This window comes from Lactuca saligna, chromosome 2 (genome assembly GCF_052625555.1).
Source record: "Lactuca saligna cultivar CGN05327 chromosome 2, ASM5262555v1, whole genome shotgun sequence".
Taxonomy (NCBI): Eukaryota; Viridiplantae; Streptophyta; class Magnoliopsida; order Asterales; family Asteraceae; genus Lactuca; species Lactuca saligna.
Genome location: NC_136418.1, coordinates 182,667,134 through 182,681,712, shown reverse-complemented (window position 1 = coordinate 182,681,712; position 14,579 = coordinate 182,667,134). Strand labels below are relative to the sequence as shown.

General features: G+C 32.1%; 2 protein-coding genes and 1 non-coding gene across 4 annotated transcripts; all 3 read right to left on the bottom strand.

Moving 5' to 3' along the window:
• Positions 1 to 984: 984 nt before the first annotated feature.
• Positions 985 to 1,090, bottom strand: LOC145033097 (U6 spliceosomal RNA). The gene has a single exon (XR_013677339.1). It is a non-coding gene; the product is annotated as a U6 spliceosomal RNA (small nuclear RNA).
• Positions 1,091 to 4,082: 2,992 nt separating this feature from the next.
• Positions 4,083 to 4,803, bottom strand: LOC145030482 (uncharacterized). Its single transcript, XM_078978846.1, has 2 exons — positions 4,533 to 4,803; positions 4,083 to 4,234 (listed from the first exon to the last, which is right to left on the bottom strand). Exons 1-2 carry the CDS (start codon positions 4,801 to 4,803, stop codon positions 4,083 to 4,085), a joined length of 423 nt encoding a protein of 140 aa, XP_078834972.1.
• Positions 4,804 to 7,074: 2,271 nt separating this feature from the next.
• Positions 7,075 to 10,470, bottom strand: LOC145028442 (RNA polymerase sigma factor sigA-like). Of its 2 annotated transcripts, none has more exons than XM_078977133.1 (10): positions 10,198 to 10,470; positions 8,808 to 9,594; positions 8,541 to 8,739; positions 8,359 to 8,451; positions 8,152 to 8,280; positions 8,025 to 8,078; positions 7,865 to 7,942; positions 7,712 to 7,774; positions 7,504 to 7,616; positions 7,075 to 7,398 (listed from the first exon to the last, which is right to left on the bottom strand). In XM_078977133.1, the coding sequence occupies exons 2-10, from the start codon at positions 9,473 to 9,475 to the stop codon at positions 7,290 to 7,292; spliced, it is 1,506 nt and encodes a 501-aa protein (XP_078833259.1). In that variant the 5' UTR covers positions 9,476 to 9,594; positions 10,198 to 10,470; the 3' UTR covers positions 7,075 to 7,289. The 2 variants fall into 2 exon arrangements, with proteins under 2 accessions (XP_078833259.1, XP_078833260.1); XM_078977134.1 differs by lacking the exon at positions 10,198 to 10,470 and adding an exon at positions 10,168 to 10,186.
• Between the last annotated feature and the right edge of the window lie 4,109 nt (positions 10,471 to 14,579).

The window sequence follows — 14,579 nt, the reverse complement described above, 5'->3', positions numbered from 1 at the left end:
TTGGTTTGACCTAAGAGCTTTGAAGTATTTGGAGGGGTTTAAAAGGGTTAATGACTTAGGAGGGTAATAAGGTTTTCAGTTTGTCCGTATTAGGTCACTAAGGTTTTTTTGTGCGTATTAGACCAATATGGTTGTTATTAGCGTTTAGAAATAGTCCTTTTACCGTTTTTAACCGGTAAAATGACTATTTCTAAACGGTAATAACAACCATATTGGTCTAATACGTACAAAAAAAAAAAAAAAACCCTTAGTGATCTAATACGGACAAACTGAAAACCTTATTACCCTTCTAAGTCATTAACCCTAATTATTTAGAAAACATGTTTACTAATCAATGTGACTGATTTGTTTGACTAAAAATAGTTACTTCCATTTAAATTTCTCTCATAACCCTTCCAGAACTTCTAAGTCCAAAAACTCATATGATTGACGATCTTCATTAGATAAATATGCAACATTTTATCAATAACTTCTTTTTTGTCATTTAAATGTTTATATGAACACATCCATATGTACAAAAACAATCTCACTTTGATACCTCTCATCAATGTCTACATTTGATAACGAATGGAAATGTAAAACCAACAGAGACTTGTAGAGGATGTCTATTATCAATTATTTTATAAAAAGCAAAACCACAACATGAACTAAGAAACTAAAGTTGCAAAATGAATAAAAAAATTAGCACGTAAACAAACACATACAGACTATATACAACACATAAACGGAAGTTTATAAAGCCTGAAACTTAATGACAATGACAGGAAAAGTAAAAAACTAAAATGAGACTTTATAGAAAGAAAGATCACCCTTACTTGCCCAAATGGTTGAAGACATCAACAAGAAGATCAATCTGACCATAGAATCCACATGTTGTCTGATCATGACTTCAGTAGATGAACTATTGAAACGTAAGAATTGCAATTGAACTCTATTAGCATTTGAAAAAGGAATTAGGGTTCCAGAGAAGACGACGAAGGGTTAAAAAATTTTTTGGACAATTTCTCGATTTGTGTGTGTCATCCTTGCGCAGGGGCCGTGCTAATCTTCTCTGCATCGTTCCAGTTTTATCGGATGTCCCCAAAGGGACGACTATAGTTGAAGAGCTTCGCCATATAGAGGAGTAGCAGGTTATATGGGACGACGCGAGTTCTAAACGAAGTAGTTTACTGTTGATGGTCATATATTTTCAATGTCTTTAAAATCAGGGTTAATGACAACCGGTAAAAATGATTATTTCTAAACGGTAATAACAACCATATTGATCTAATACGTAAAAAAAAAAACCTTAGTGCCCTAATACAGAAAAACTAGAAACTTTATTACCCTCCTAAGTCATTATCCCGGTTTAAAAATGAAACCCTATCACATTTCTTATTTGCTAAAAACGACTGATTTTACAAATATTCATATTTTCTTTTGTCTGTTGGATTTTATTTTAGTGGTTGATTAAGCTCGATGTCTTTTAATCTTTTAACGTGAAGATTGAAGTGTTTGATAATTACGGTCAAACTACAATTACATCGTGATAATTTATAATTAGAATCTTTTACGTTTACTTCATATATTCATTTTGTTTTCAAAAATTCATGACAAACCTACATAAATGGTCCTAAAACCAACCAATTATGATCCTTATGACGAATTCTTTATACAGATGATTCCTGTGGTTTCTAAATCTTACAAATACGATCCTTTGGGCTAACGGCATTAACTTTTTCAGTTAAGTTCCATGTGAAATGATATATTTGTCCTTCCATCATAGGGACCATTTTTGTAATTTGTTCCTACCATAAGGATCATTTATGTAATTTTCTCTATTATTTATTATTGTTTTTACTTAAATTATTTATATATTTTAGGATTTGGATATTTTTAAGGTTTTGTTTGAATATATTGTTTAATGTTTTTCTTTTATACTTTTTTTTGCTAATATTTTTAACGTTTTTGTTCAAATATTTTTTTTCTTATTTTTTTTACGTCTTTTCGAATATATTTATTGATGTTTTATGATGTTCTATTTGAATCATTTTTTTCTAATTCTTTTACGTTTTGTTCTAATATATTTTTTAATGTTTTTATTAGGTTTTGTTTTTTTTTACTATTTTTTTGAAGAATTTATAGTCACCATAATCATAATTCGTAACTTACTTCAATTACAATCATGTTTTTTTTTTCTTTTTATTTTAATATAGATAAGGTTATATACTTATTATTTTTAATTCATATATTTAACTATATAATACATATAATGTTTTATGAGTATTATTTTGGTAAAATTTTTTATAAATGTTTTTTGAAAAAAAAAAATGTTAAAATGTGTAACATCGCAAATTTTCAAGACCAAAGATTTCGTTTTTGACATAACAATTTAGAAAATCGCTTATGAGAAAATATCATCAAGTCAAGTTATTTCATCAAAACCATAGTCACATGTCTCAAAGTCATATCATGAAAATAATAATAATATCATAATACAATCCCAAGAATGTCATGGTGCGAAAATCTTGTGTTCGCCTCATATCAAAGAACTCCCTGGCCAGGTGTTGGAGCTCCACGACCGGTGTGAACTCTGCCCTAAACCGGGCCACAAAGTCTGACCATGTCATACCCTCAATAACTGAGGTACCTAAAGAGTCACCAATCTCTGGCTCTATCTCTCAAACATCCTGCAGCATACCGGACCTTCGACCTCTCAGGGCAGAAGCATACCGTGGAAGTCTGGCATGTTATATTCGGAATTCGAAATGGATGTTAGGTTATACATAGACTAATCAAAATCTGTATAACTTAAAAATGCACAAAATGACTAAAAACAAAAATAATAATAACTCGAAAACATTACTTTTAAATCCAATCTGTATAACTTAAAAATGCACAAAAGCCTAAAAATAGAAAAAAAAAAAATTGAAAACATTACATTTAAATTCAATGTGAAATGACATGGTGGTTCTTGGTAAGGTTGTGAGGCGGTTTTAGTTTCGCCTATGTCTACATAATCTATATTAATCATATTCACGTTTAACAAACATTTTACATTTTTTTATAAAAAATATTTATAAAAAAGTTTACAAAAGTAATAATTATACAACCTTATATAGTTAAATATTTGAATTAAAAAATAATAATTATATAACCTGATAAAATAAAAAAGAAAAATGAAAACATGATTGAAAGTGAATTAAGTTACAAATTATATTATAATAGTCATGCAATCCTTTAACAAATATAAACATACTAAATGTTGAAAAATGTAGTCGAACACGTCAAAAAAAATTATTCAAATAAAACATCAAAATAAAAAACATTAATAAATGTACTTGAAGAAAACATTAAAAAGATTAGAAAAAATAATTTGAGCAAAACGTTAAAAAAATGTTGGCACACACACACACACACATATATATATATATATATATATATATATATATATATATATATATATATATATATATATATATATATATATATATATATATATATATATAACATTAAACAATATATTTAAATAAATCTTTAAAAAATCTAAATCCTTAAATATATAATTAAAATAAATAAAACAATAATAAATACTAGAGAAAATTACATAAATGATTCATGTGGTAGGAACAAATTACATCAAACGTTCTTATGCAGGAAGGGCAAATATGTCATTTTATATAAGACTTAACTGAAAATGTTAACACCGTTAGTCAAAATGACCGTCTGTGCAAGATTTTGAAACCACAGAAACCATCTGTGTAAAGAATTCGTCATAAAAATCATAATTGATTGATTTTGTCAACCACAAGGACCATTTACGTAATTTTGTCAAAATTCATTATTACAGAATTCACCATCACAAGTCCTAATCATCAACTTTGCAACACATTTGTATGCAAAGCAATTTTTCTGTCTACACGAATTGAAGAGGGTTCAAAATAACTCGTAAATATTGCCGAAGGCTTCTCATATATTATATATTTAGTGTAAGCTATTAAAAAAGAAAAACACGTCTTTCAATCAAACTAATATAAACGAGACATAAACAATGAATAATTAAATGAAATTAAATGAAAAAGAAAATGTAAAATTTGTTACAACTAAAGCCTTCCTAAAGTTGTGGTTAGTTTATGAGCTTCTGTGTACTTGCGTTGGAGTGAATTTTCCAATCGAGTTGTAGCAACTTCTTGTCCAACAGTTTTTCCTTTAATTTTCGTATCAATCAATTCCTTATTTATCGGCATATGAATGTCTGCACATTCAGTTAATCACGATCAACCATCATTAATTCAAACACATGCACACATTGATATGACGAAAAACCAAATATGAAGATCGAAAGTTGACTATATAATCAAACAATTTAGTTTTATTTTTATCTGATGACTTTGATCCTAAGATTTTGAATGAATGAAGTATGGCAAGAAAAAATCACAATGTTCAATCGCCCTAGCGTAAATTGGAATTAATAACTATTCGTAAAGTTTTAATTTGGAAGTGATTTCTGAGAAATTGATTGGGATGCATGAATAAAGGTAAGATGATTGGACCTGGATTTGAAAAAAACCAGAGAACGAGAGCGCATAAGAGGAGGACGAGAGGGATAAGATGAACGGCTTTCTCCGAGAATCGAAGACGGCCTAATTTATCTTTCTTAGAGGGTGTGGAGAATGGCGAACAGGATTCGTACTGCGGCAATTCGTTGGCTTCCAAAGCCAATGCTCTGAGCGCCGGTGACACCGCCTTTGACGTCGGCGAATGACTGTAGATGCTATGGTAGGTATCATCGGAGACTCTGCTGCTGCTCACCGATCTGAACATTTTTTACTTTGAATTTGGTGCATGTTGAGTTGTTGCTTGATTTATCGAAATCGGAAATGGAAAACAACCGGAATTATGGAAAATGGTGGAACGCGGAGAATTCAATGATCAAGAAGTTCGGCTTGATTGAGGGGAATCTGTTATGTTACAAATGTTTGAGGTTTGACTTTCGTATATAGTGTTGGGAGACGATATTTTCGTATTTTGTCTTGTAAACTTATTTTTATTTGATAAAGTTTGTCTATTTGTTTTTTATTTTTCCTTTTCCCTTGTATTTTTCTAATTAGTTTCATGCAACCGAATTAACTTATAATTATATTTTTCGATGAACTGTAATTCTGTAAATGATTAATTTTATAGTTTTACAATGGGAATTGATATTTCCACGGAATATATTTATCTATCCAAAAACCCACAAACCTATGTAAATCTTTCTTATAAAAATTAAAAATTCAAATATATATATGTTTAATAATATAGTAAATATATATATATATATATATATATATATATATATATATATATATATATATATATATATATATATATATATATATATATATATATTGATACTGAAGAAGAGTGAAAGTTCTAGATTCACTTCAAACGACATATAGGCTCTTCTTCCTCCTTCCTGCTTCTTCCCTCCGACAACACGCACTCTTCTTCTTCTTCCTATATCCGTCTGTTGATGCTTCCCTCCATTCGCAATGCTTTATCAGACAGATAGATTTTTACATATTCTCTTTCAATCTTTATTCCAAGAACCCACAAACCTATGTTTCCTTTCAACGATTTTTCTGATAATTCATACACGTGACGGAGCAATATGTTATTATATATATATATATATATATATATATATATATATATATATATATATATATATATATATATATATATATATATATATATATATATATATATATATATATATTATAATTCATAGGTCGCTTGAAGTTAAAGGGGGACTTGGTAAACTTGCTAAACCAGAAATCAAGAAACTTTGTGTTGTTTCTGGAGAGATTTTCTTGTCAACTAGATTTTGTTGGAGCTCGAAGCACCCATCAATATTTGTGGTGTCATTTATGTTTTTAGTTAGGACCGTAAATGAACTGAACGTTCGGCGAACCGTTCGTGAACTGTTCGGTGGGAAGTTCGTTTATGTTCGTTTATTTAATAAATGAACGAACATGAACAAAAATTATCGTTCGTTTAGTTAAATGAACGAACATGAACAATGGTCTCGTTCGTTCATTTATGTTCGTGAACGTTCGTTTATGATGTTCATTTACGTTCGTTTATGTTCGTTCGTTTAACTTTATTTATATTCATCTATATTCAATTATTTTTTATTACATTGCTATATTATATGTTCGTTTATGTTCATATATGTTCAATTGTGTTTTTTTTTTATCTTTGTTCGTTTATGTTCGTTTAGCATGTTCACGAACATAAATGAACGAACATGAACAAAGTAATTTGTTAAACGAACGAACATGAACAAGAAAATCTCGTTCGTTTATCCATTCGTGTTCGTTTATTGTTCGGCTAACTTAAACGAACGAACATGAACAAGACCTTGTTCGCGTTCGTTTGGTTCGTTTACAGGCCTATTTTTAGTTATTTGTTTGAATTTCGATTTTACATGATTAAAATAACAATGTGGAAAAATCAGCTTCCTTTTACAATGAGTGAATCGAGATAATGGATCCAATTCCCAACAATGTAGAAAAATCAGCTCCCTTTTACAATGAGTTAATTTGGTTAGGGGTTGTTCATTGGGTCGGCATCATCCAACATAAAATATGAGTAACCCCTAACCAAATTAAATTCATTTTTATTAGCACAATAATCACAATTAGATTTTGATTTTTAACAAACAATAACTTTAGTTACTGATAAGTAGCAAGCAACAAAAAAAAAAAAAAGTTCCAACAATCTCTAACTTAAATGTTATTAACTAATAACAAATAACAACTTACAATAAACAATTTGATTTTAAATAAATGCTCACTTAAATTAGCATTTCTTATAATTAACAAAAGATATGTAATTAGGTAAATTTCGTTTGGGATCCTCCAATTCTCAATACCAAAATTAACCAGGTACATGAAATATTCAGTTTAATTCTTTCACAATTCTTTTATTGCTATCATCACAATAGTTATATATTATTGACAATCAACACTAATTAATATACTATATATCAATCAAAATATGTTTGTTAGATGCATGATTAGTATAGTAAGGAAAGAAAAAAAAAAACGGTGGAGTCAGCAAATTTTGATTCCATTGAGCTCAAAATACGTGTATTAATCGATTTTCCTGCAGTATAACACTTTTCTATACACTGCTCTCTCATGGTGCAAAACAAGGGTTTTAAGTCAGTAATGTATACTGGTTGAGAAATATTAATACCGGAAATTAAATAACCATATCATAATTATTTGTATGTACATAAAATATAATTACCAAAAAAAAATTTAATGGTTGACCAGCATTGCAGCCAGTTTCGTATTTCTTGCAGCATGTTTTAATTTCTCCAATGCAACTAGGCCAACCTGCCTCACTCTTTCCCTCGACAATCCCTTCCTACAACGGTATCAGTATCAGTATCAGCATCAATATCAGTAACAGTTGAAATGAATATCGATGTCTGTTTCTTTTATAGACTGAAGCTGAATGAGATTGAGATACCTTCGACTGATATCCTCCCAAGTAAGATATTCGTTGTCCAAACCATAGTAAAGATGGATAATCTCTCTTTCCCTTTCCCCTAGTGTCATTTTAATTAGATTTCTTACTTCATCCTGTAAAATAACAAACAAATCAAATCTCTTGGATTGGAAAAGACGTGAATGCCCTTTAGCCCTAAAAAGTAAAAAGTTTATCTGATTTTAAGTACCTTGAGAGCGCCTTCATCTACTCCATGCCACGGGTCGTTTTCAGGGCAATCGTCTGCTATGTACTGCAGGTAGTTAAAGGAAAGAGGTCAAAAAAATAAAATGAAGAAATAAAAAGTGATTTTTGTTAATTTGGTTAAATAAATAAAACTTACACTGTGAAGGGTTTCTCCAGGAAGACCGTTTAAAGAAGGGAAAGCTTCTTTATCGAGTGAGAACACTTTACAAACTGCCTGCATTGACAAGTATTTAAAGATTAATAAACAGGATATGATAAATTGAAAAAATACAGGTTTCTCAAATACTTTTTAGTACCTCAGTGGCGTTTGTAACTTTTTTTCTAGACATATTCAGTGTCTCCGCAATTTTCTACATGGACATAAGAGAATAAGGATATAAAACGAAACGATGAACACAAATTCCAAGTGTTTAATTAACTCACATCAATTGATGGGGTGATTCCCTTTCGCTCTAATTTGGCTTTGGCATTTCGGATTGCACTAAGTCTTTCATGCAAGTGAGTAGGCAATCTTAGGGTTCTTGAATTCTCAAAGAATGTTCTCGTCACACCCTGTCATCATAAAAAACATGTTACATGAACTAAACAAATACACATAAACTGTCTCTTTCCTTTTCATGTAATCCTCACCTGGCGAATCCACCAATAGACATATGTAGAAATCTTGTGACCTCGTGATGAATCATACTTCTCTATCCCTCTCAGTAGTCCAATTAGACCTCCCTACATCATCAAATAAGAGAATTCCAGAGTTATAGAATGTTTATCTACAAATTAAGACTTAATAATATTGTATTCTTAAGTTCAGAGACCTGAATTAGGTCAGACATATCGGCTCCCATGTGTTTATATTTTAATGCAACAGACATCACCAGACCAACATTGCTCAATGCCAGCTTCTCTCTTGCTAAACTGCACTCAATCTGTTTGGCTTGCAACTCAACTCGGGATATCTTTAGGGAAGCTGCTAGTTGCTTCTCTGAAGGTTCAGATCCTAATCGTTCTTTCAGTCTGAAAAAACATTCATTTACAGTTGAATAAACATTCATTTATGATCCCAGAGAAACTGCATTCATTACCTTGACTTCTCTTCCTCTAAGTGTAGACCGATTTTGATCTTCTCTGATAGAGCAACCACCTCGGAGTGAGTGAGCAAGGTTTCATTCTTCATACCTTTAAGATACCCTTTCTGACAGTTTTGAACAAGTTCTGGACTGATTATGGATCTCAACTGTTTGTTTCCAATTCTTCCACCACCTTGATTTACAGTTGGTGTTTTGTTTTGAGCATTTATTCTACGCCTTCGAGCAGATACCCCTGAACCAGTCACATGTACCTTTCTGCTGCTTTTATCTTTTGTTGGAGCATCAGTTGAAAGGGTCCACTGTTTTTCCAGCAAAGATTTGTGTAATAAGAGTAGGGCATCAACTGGGAGATCATGCTCAGAGACTTCCTCATCCAGATGATCAAATTCAAACCCCTGAACCCATTTGTCTGTAATTGGAGGAGCTACAGTAGTATCTACATGTTCCTTCAAAGCTCTCACAGGAGATGTATCTCGACTGCGTGTAATACTATGGGTATAGTTGGGGGACTTCTTTGAAGAGATTAAATTTGTAGTGGGGACATATGTGAACCCCAGATTGCTACTGCAGGATAGCTTTTCATTCACATCAGAGTAGTAAGATGATGAACACAGGATTCTTTTTCCTGCTGTTAGTCCGATAACTGCAGTTGTAGCCATCATATATATGGCGTTAGTCTTGAAAGAATTAGAATCACATGCTTTGGTAAAGTCTTTTAGCAGCAACCATAATCAGAATTGCTGAACAGGTCTTCAGGTTTCTTGTAGATCACTTCAATTTTCTGCCAATTAGAAAAAAAAAAATAAGAATGTTATCCCAAAAAGAAAGCTCCAAATTATGAGCTCTACCAGAGCTCCAATTCATTGCTCTGAAACAATATCTCACATTACTCTCATCTCAGCCATAAATCACCCTAGATATTCTATCATCACTCTCGTTTCATGCCTGAGATGCTAATAATATACAGAAAGCAATCAGACCTCATCAAAAGCGAACCAATATTACAGATTAAGACCGCATTATAATTAAACATAACTGCATTAATAATCAATCAGCATATTCGTGTCCATTGCCTTTTCCCCAATATCACTACCAATTGAACTACTTAGTACTTTGACATCAATTTTGAAGAATCTAACCATACTGCATAGAAAATATGCAATCACACCAAGTTTCCGAACATTTTAACAGTTCCGACGAGTAGACACTTCTAATATCATATTATTATCATTCACCACCACAAATATTCGCAAAATAAACAAAATCGGATGCTTTTTTTTCCGTAAGTAGACGAATTCATCTTAAAAAACGGTGTCGAAATACTTGTAATGGTGCCTACAACACAAATTATTACATGAGGTCAAAGGAAGTTCTCCGGCATTACCTAAAGTGACGAAGCGTGGCTGCTGTAATTTGAAAGAGATCGAGGAGAGAGATGAAGACCGAGGTTGATATGTGGTGTTGGTGAACTGATCAAAGAGATGCACTAGTATGACTGTATGCATCAGCTTCTGTTTAAAGACTTTCAGTTTTTAAAACATTTTTTCACCTTATTAATGGTAAAATAAATATACAGAAACAATAGAAATAATTAAAAAAAAAATATTGGTATTTTTTTCCTCTTCAAATTCATCTATTCTTACAAGACGTAACATATTTATTATCTTAGTTTTATTATTTTTTAGTTTTTTAACTAATAAATTTATTAAATTTATGTATTGGGGTTGGGGGATTGCATCTGGCCCACATAGTATACGGATAACGGGATAGAGTATCGTGGATTGGTGGATGAAATATCCAATCTGTTAGTGTATACGTGGACTTATCGACAAGTGACACGTCACATACTTTTGTTATGTGTTTCATTTCTCGCTTCTCAGCCACATACTATGTGATCTCGCAGTTGGAAGGACGTGTGTTGGCCATGTTATGCTTCTGGCTACATGTTTATTTGGTTAAAAAAATGTATTTCTTTGGATGGCAACATGGATGTTTTTTAGGAGTTAGTCTTAAAAAAATAAAAGTTTAATAAACGACCATACAATATTTAACTTGCTTTTAGTAACATATTAGGTGTGTGAGATTTATTATTATATTGGTTTATTTTAAAGAAAAACTAAATATAAAATCCTAAACCTTTGAAAACTATGAATTTAGAAAAGTGAAAAAAATATTGAATTATAAAAATTAAAATATATTTTTTTAAATTTAAATAAATAATTTAAATACTATCTAAAATTTAATAAAATGAAAAAACCATAAAATGACATGTAGAATAAACATTAATTTAAAATAATCACAAAATTACATGTAACAAAATAAATGAGAATGTGACATGTATCAAAAATATCTTTATTTATTAGAGTATATATATATATATATATATATATATATATATATATTATATATATATATATATATATATATATATATATAGCTTATTTTTTTGGAACCAACAAAATTTCATAAAAATCATAACTTATAAAGTAACAAGACAAAAAAACAAAAAAACCAAAGCATATTACATAATGTTAAAGGGAAAACAAACTCAATCTACCCCGTACCCATTTACATTCCCGATGATTCTCTCTATGTTTAAACCAACTAAACACGATCATGAGAATATTATCCACCAATTTAATAAAAGATATACGAGTCCTATAAAAGTAAATCATTTTTAGCCCTCCAAACGTACCCAAGTAGCCATACAAGATAGCGAGTTGAAGTTTGCATTTTTTTTGTAAGACACAAATTTAATGTACTTGTTGACCTTATCAAATCTCTAATAATGAATGTTACACCAATTGAAAAGCCATCTTAAAGTATTAGACGCAAAGGAACACCCAACAAGTATATGACATGTCTCGTAAATCTTCGAGCCACAAAAAAATAGGAAATGGACGGAAGAGATATACCCTTCGAGATAATGCAACTACAGAAGGAATATGATCCATGCAAGCACGTTAAACAAAAATATGAGCTTGATAGGAACAACGTTAACCCAAATAGTTGGGTTACACGCCAAAATGGTTAATTTTAAGTCGATTAAAGCTCTAAAATCATGTACGTAAAAGTTGCCATCAGGAGAAAGTTAGACTGCCATGAGTCATCCTCATTAGAAAGATTGGTGGCTCCGACATTTCTATTCAAAGTAGAAAGCTCTGCTACCTCCAAAAAAACTCTAAAATCATGTACATATGTTCTTTATTTTCTCTTTGTTTATTTAAAGTTCCTATTTTATTTTCTCTTTGTTTATTTAAAGTTCCTATTTTCTACTCTTACTTACTTTTCCAGAATTCGTAGACCACCTCCGGAATGAACTAAAACGTTTTGGGGTATAAATTAAAGATGTGATTGTTGTAGTACCAACTTAAAATCACTTTAGATGTTACGTCGAAATGTCTTGTTCTGGATCTTTAAATTTCATCCCGGAAGCCTCCGGAAACTGTTTCGGAACACGATGGACTCTTCTGGAATATGAAGAACAGGTAAGGAACTGGTCCAAAATATTTGTCATTTCCATTTTATAATGAAGTGATAACACCTTTTTTATTTGTGCGACACGACATGATTTTTGATGCATCAATTACACTCTCGTGTAAAACCAAAATCGACGGGAAAATTATTGCAACATTCAGAAACAGACCCGAATGCGAGGCTATGTTCAATAATACATGTTTTGGGAGGTGGTTAGACATTTCTAATGTAGATGGGGATAATTTGCTTCTACATTACGTCTTTTGTCACGAAGTTGTCACCGACCCTCAAAGCCAAGTAGAGGAAATGGTTTTGAGATTGGGGGTTACGAGCTGTCTTTTGTAAAGAAAGAATTTTGACACATCAACGACTTCCAGTTTGGTGACTGCTTTCCTGTTTCTGCATCTGGCGCTACCTTCTATGCCTTTCTATGGCCCCGAAGAATGTATCGGTCAAATTAGACCACGTTACGAAGGTGTTTAAAAATTCATTTAATGAGTTATCGGACGAGGATGCAATTCGTTTATGTCTTTGATACCTATTAGAAAATGGTTTTAATTGGTGGTTGGCTAAACGTCTGTTACAGAAAAGTACTTCGCTTTGCTATCCAACCTTGATGAATTCAGTAGGTATAATATCGACTATTTTATAATTATTGATTTTAATTACTTATCGTTACAAATATTTTTAAAAATTTATTTGTTAACTAATTTTTTATGTAGTAGATATCTATGGGGAATGATAATTTGGGATCAATTGTACAAACAATTTTTTACTGTATTCAATAAGGTCGACAATCTTATACATCTAGAAGAAACCGAAAGAGAATAAACATGTAACATCCCAAATTTTAGAGCCAAAATTTTCATTTTTAAATATGTAATTATAAAAACCAGTAGTATGAAACATCAATACTGTCAACCAATTTCATAATAAAAAACCAGTATTTCAAATAACCCAAAATATGTTAGAGAAAAGTAATATCAGAGTATAGCTCTCAAAGATCTCATAATGCGGAAATCATGGTGTGATGCGTTGCGATCATGTCAGCTTCTTTCCTTTTGAAGAATAAGTACCTGAAACCGAAATTGAAAACTGTAAACACGAAGCTTAGCGAGTTCCCTCATCATACCACATACCATATAATAATCATACTGTCAGGCATATCTGGTGTCCGACCTACTCTACTGAGCATACATGGGTGCTCAACCTACCCATGTCAGGTATATCAGGGTGCCTGACCTACCCCTGTCATGCATACCTGGGTGCTCGACCTACCCATGTCAGACATATCTGGGTGCCCGACCTACCCTCCGGTTTATTTCAACCGGTTACGGGGTCTATTTCTGTAACAAACCAAATTTTTAAAAGGAAATTTTCATGTTTAATCAATCAAACACATTACCAATCATTCAGAACAATTGTTTTCAAATTCACATCCATTACAAATGTATTTAAAATTATCAGAGTGTCCCGTAAAACATCAGTGAGAGAGTGCACGCCGCATCATCACGCCTTGCCCTTGCCCTTGGGCTCAAATGTACCTGAAACAAATCCAGAAACTATAAGCTAGTGCTTAGTGAGTTCCTTAGAGCATACCACACATACACAAGCCACATAGCACATGTTATACAAGCTAAAAAGCTATCTCTACCACATAACATATCAAATTAGCCATAAGCCATCTCTACCACATATCCCTGCATAAGGATGCCATGGGCTCCCCAACATGGTCTTACACTTATATGTCATGGGCTCCCCCATGGTCTTTCCCTTCCGGACAGCCATGGGCTCCCCCACATGGTCTTACATCCAAGTGTCATGGGCTCGCCCCATGATCTTTCATGCAATTATCACAAAACAAATAGCATAGCATATCATAAAGCATATACTCGACTTTCATACCACACATCACTACATCAACTAGTGTGTCACATAACTCTACATAATAAGTATACCACACATCTCTACATAATGGGTCGACCTTGGTGCCTTAGACCCATTGGTATGGTGAGGAGACTCACCTCTTGAATGCTGGAAAGGTAAACTGATGTCAAATATGTCCCATGTTGCTTCTCTTCAATCACCTTTAATCATCAAATGATTAACATACGCAATCCCATAAATACCCCTAAAGTCTACCCTTGTCAAGGTCAAGATCCTCAGTCAAGGTCAACAGTCCATATTGACCTCAACTCGCCGAGTATAACCAACAACTCGTCGAGTTCCTCGCATAACTCTTCGAGTCCCCTAAGGTTTGAGGCCGCAAACTCTCAACTGCAAACTCCT

What these genes read in the sequence shown, in the direction of transcription:
- LOC145030482 (XM_078978846.1), bottom strand. Translation starts at nt 4,803, where the DNA reads ATGTTCAGATCGGTGAGCAGCAGCAGAGTCTCCGATGATACCTACCAT. An exon ending in CTGGTTTTTTTCAAATCCAG is followed by an intron (nt 4,235 to 4,532) that starts GTCCAATCATCT and finishes CTGAATGTGCAG; the next exon opens with ACATTCATATGCCGATAAAT.
- LOC145028442 (XM_078977133.1), bottom strand. Translation starts at nt 9,475, where the DNA reads ATGATGGCTACAACTGCAGTTATCGGACTAACAGCAGGAAAAAGAATC. An exon ending in ATATGTCTGACCTAATTCAG is followed by an intron (nt 8,452 to 8,540) that starts GTCTCTGAACTT and finishes TTGATGATGTAG; the next exon opens with GGAGGTCTAATTGGACTACT. An exon ending in AAGTTACAAACGCCACTGAG is followed by an intron (nt 7,943 to 8,024) that starts GTACTAAAAAGT and finishes TTGTCAATGCAG; the next exon opens with GCAGTTTGTAAAGTGTTCTC.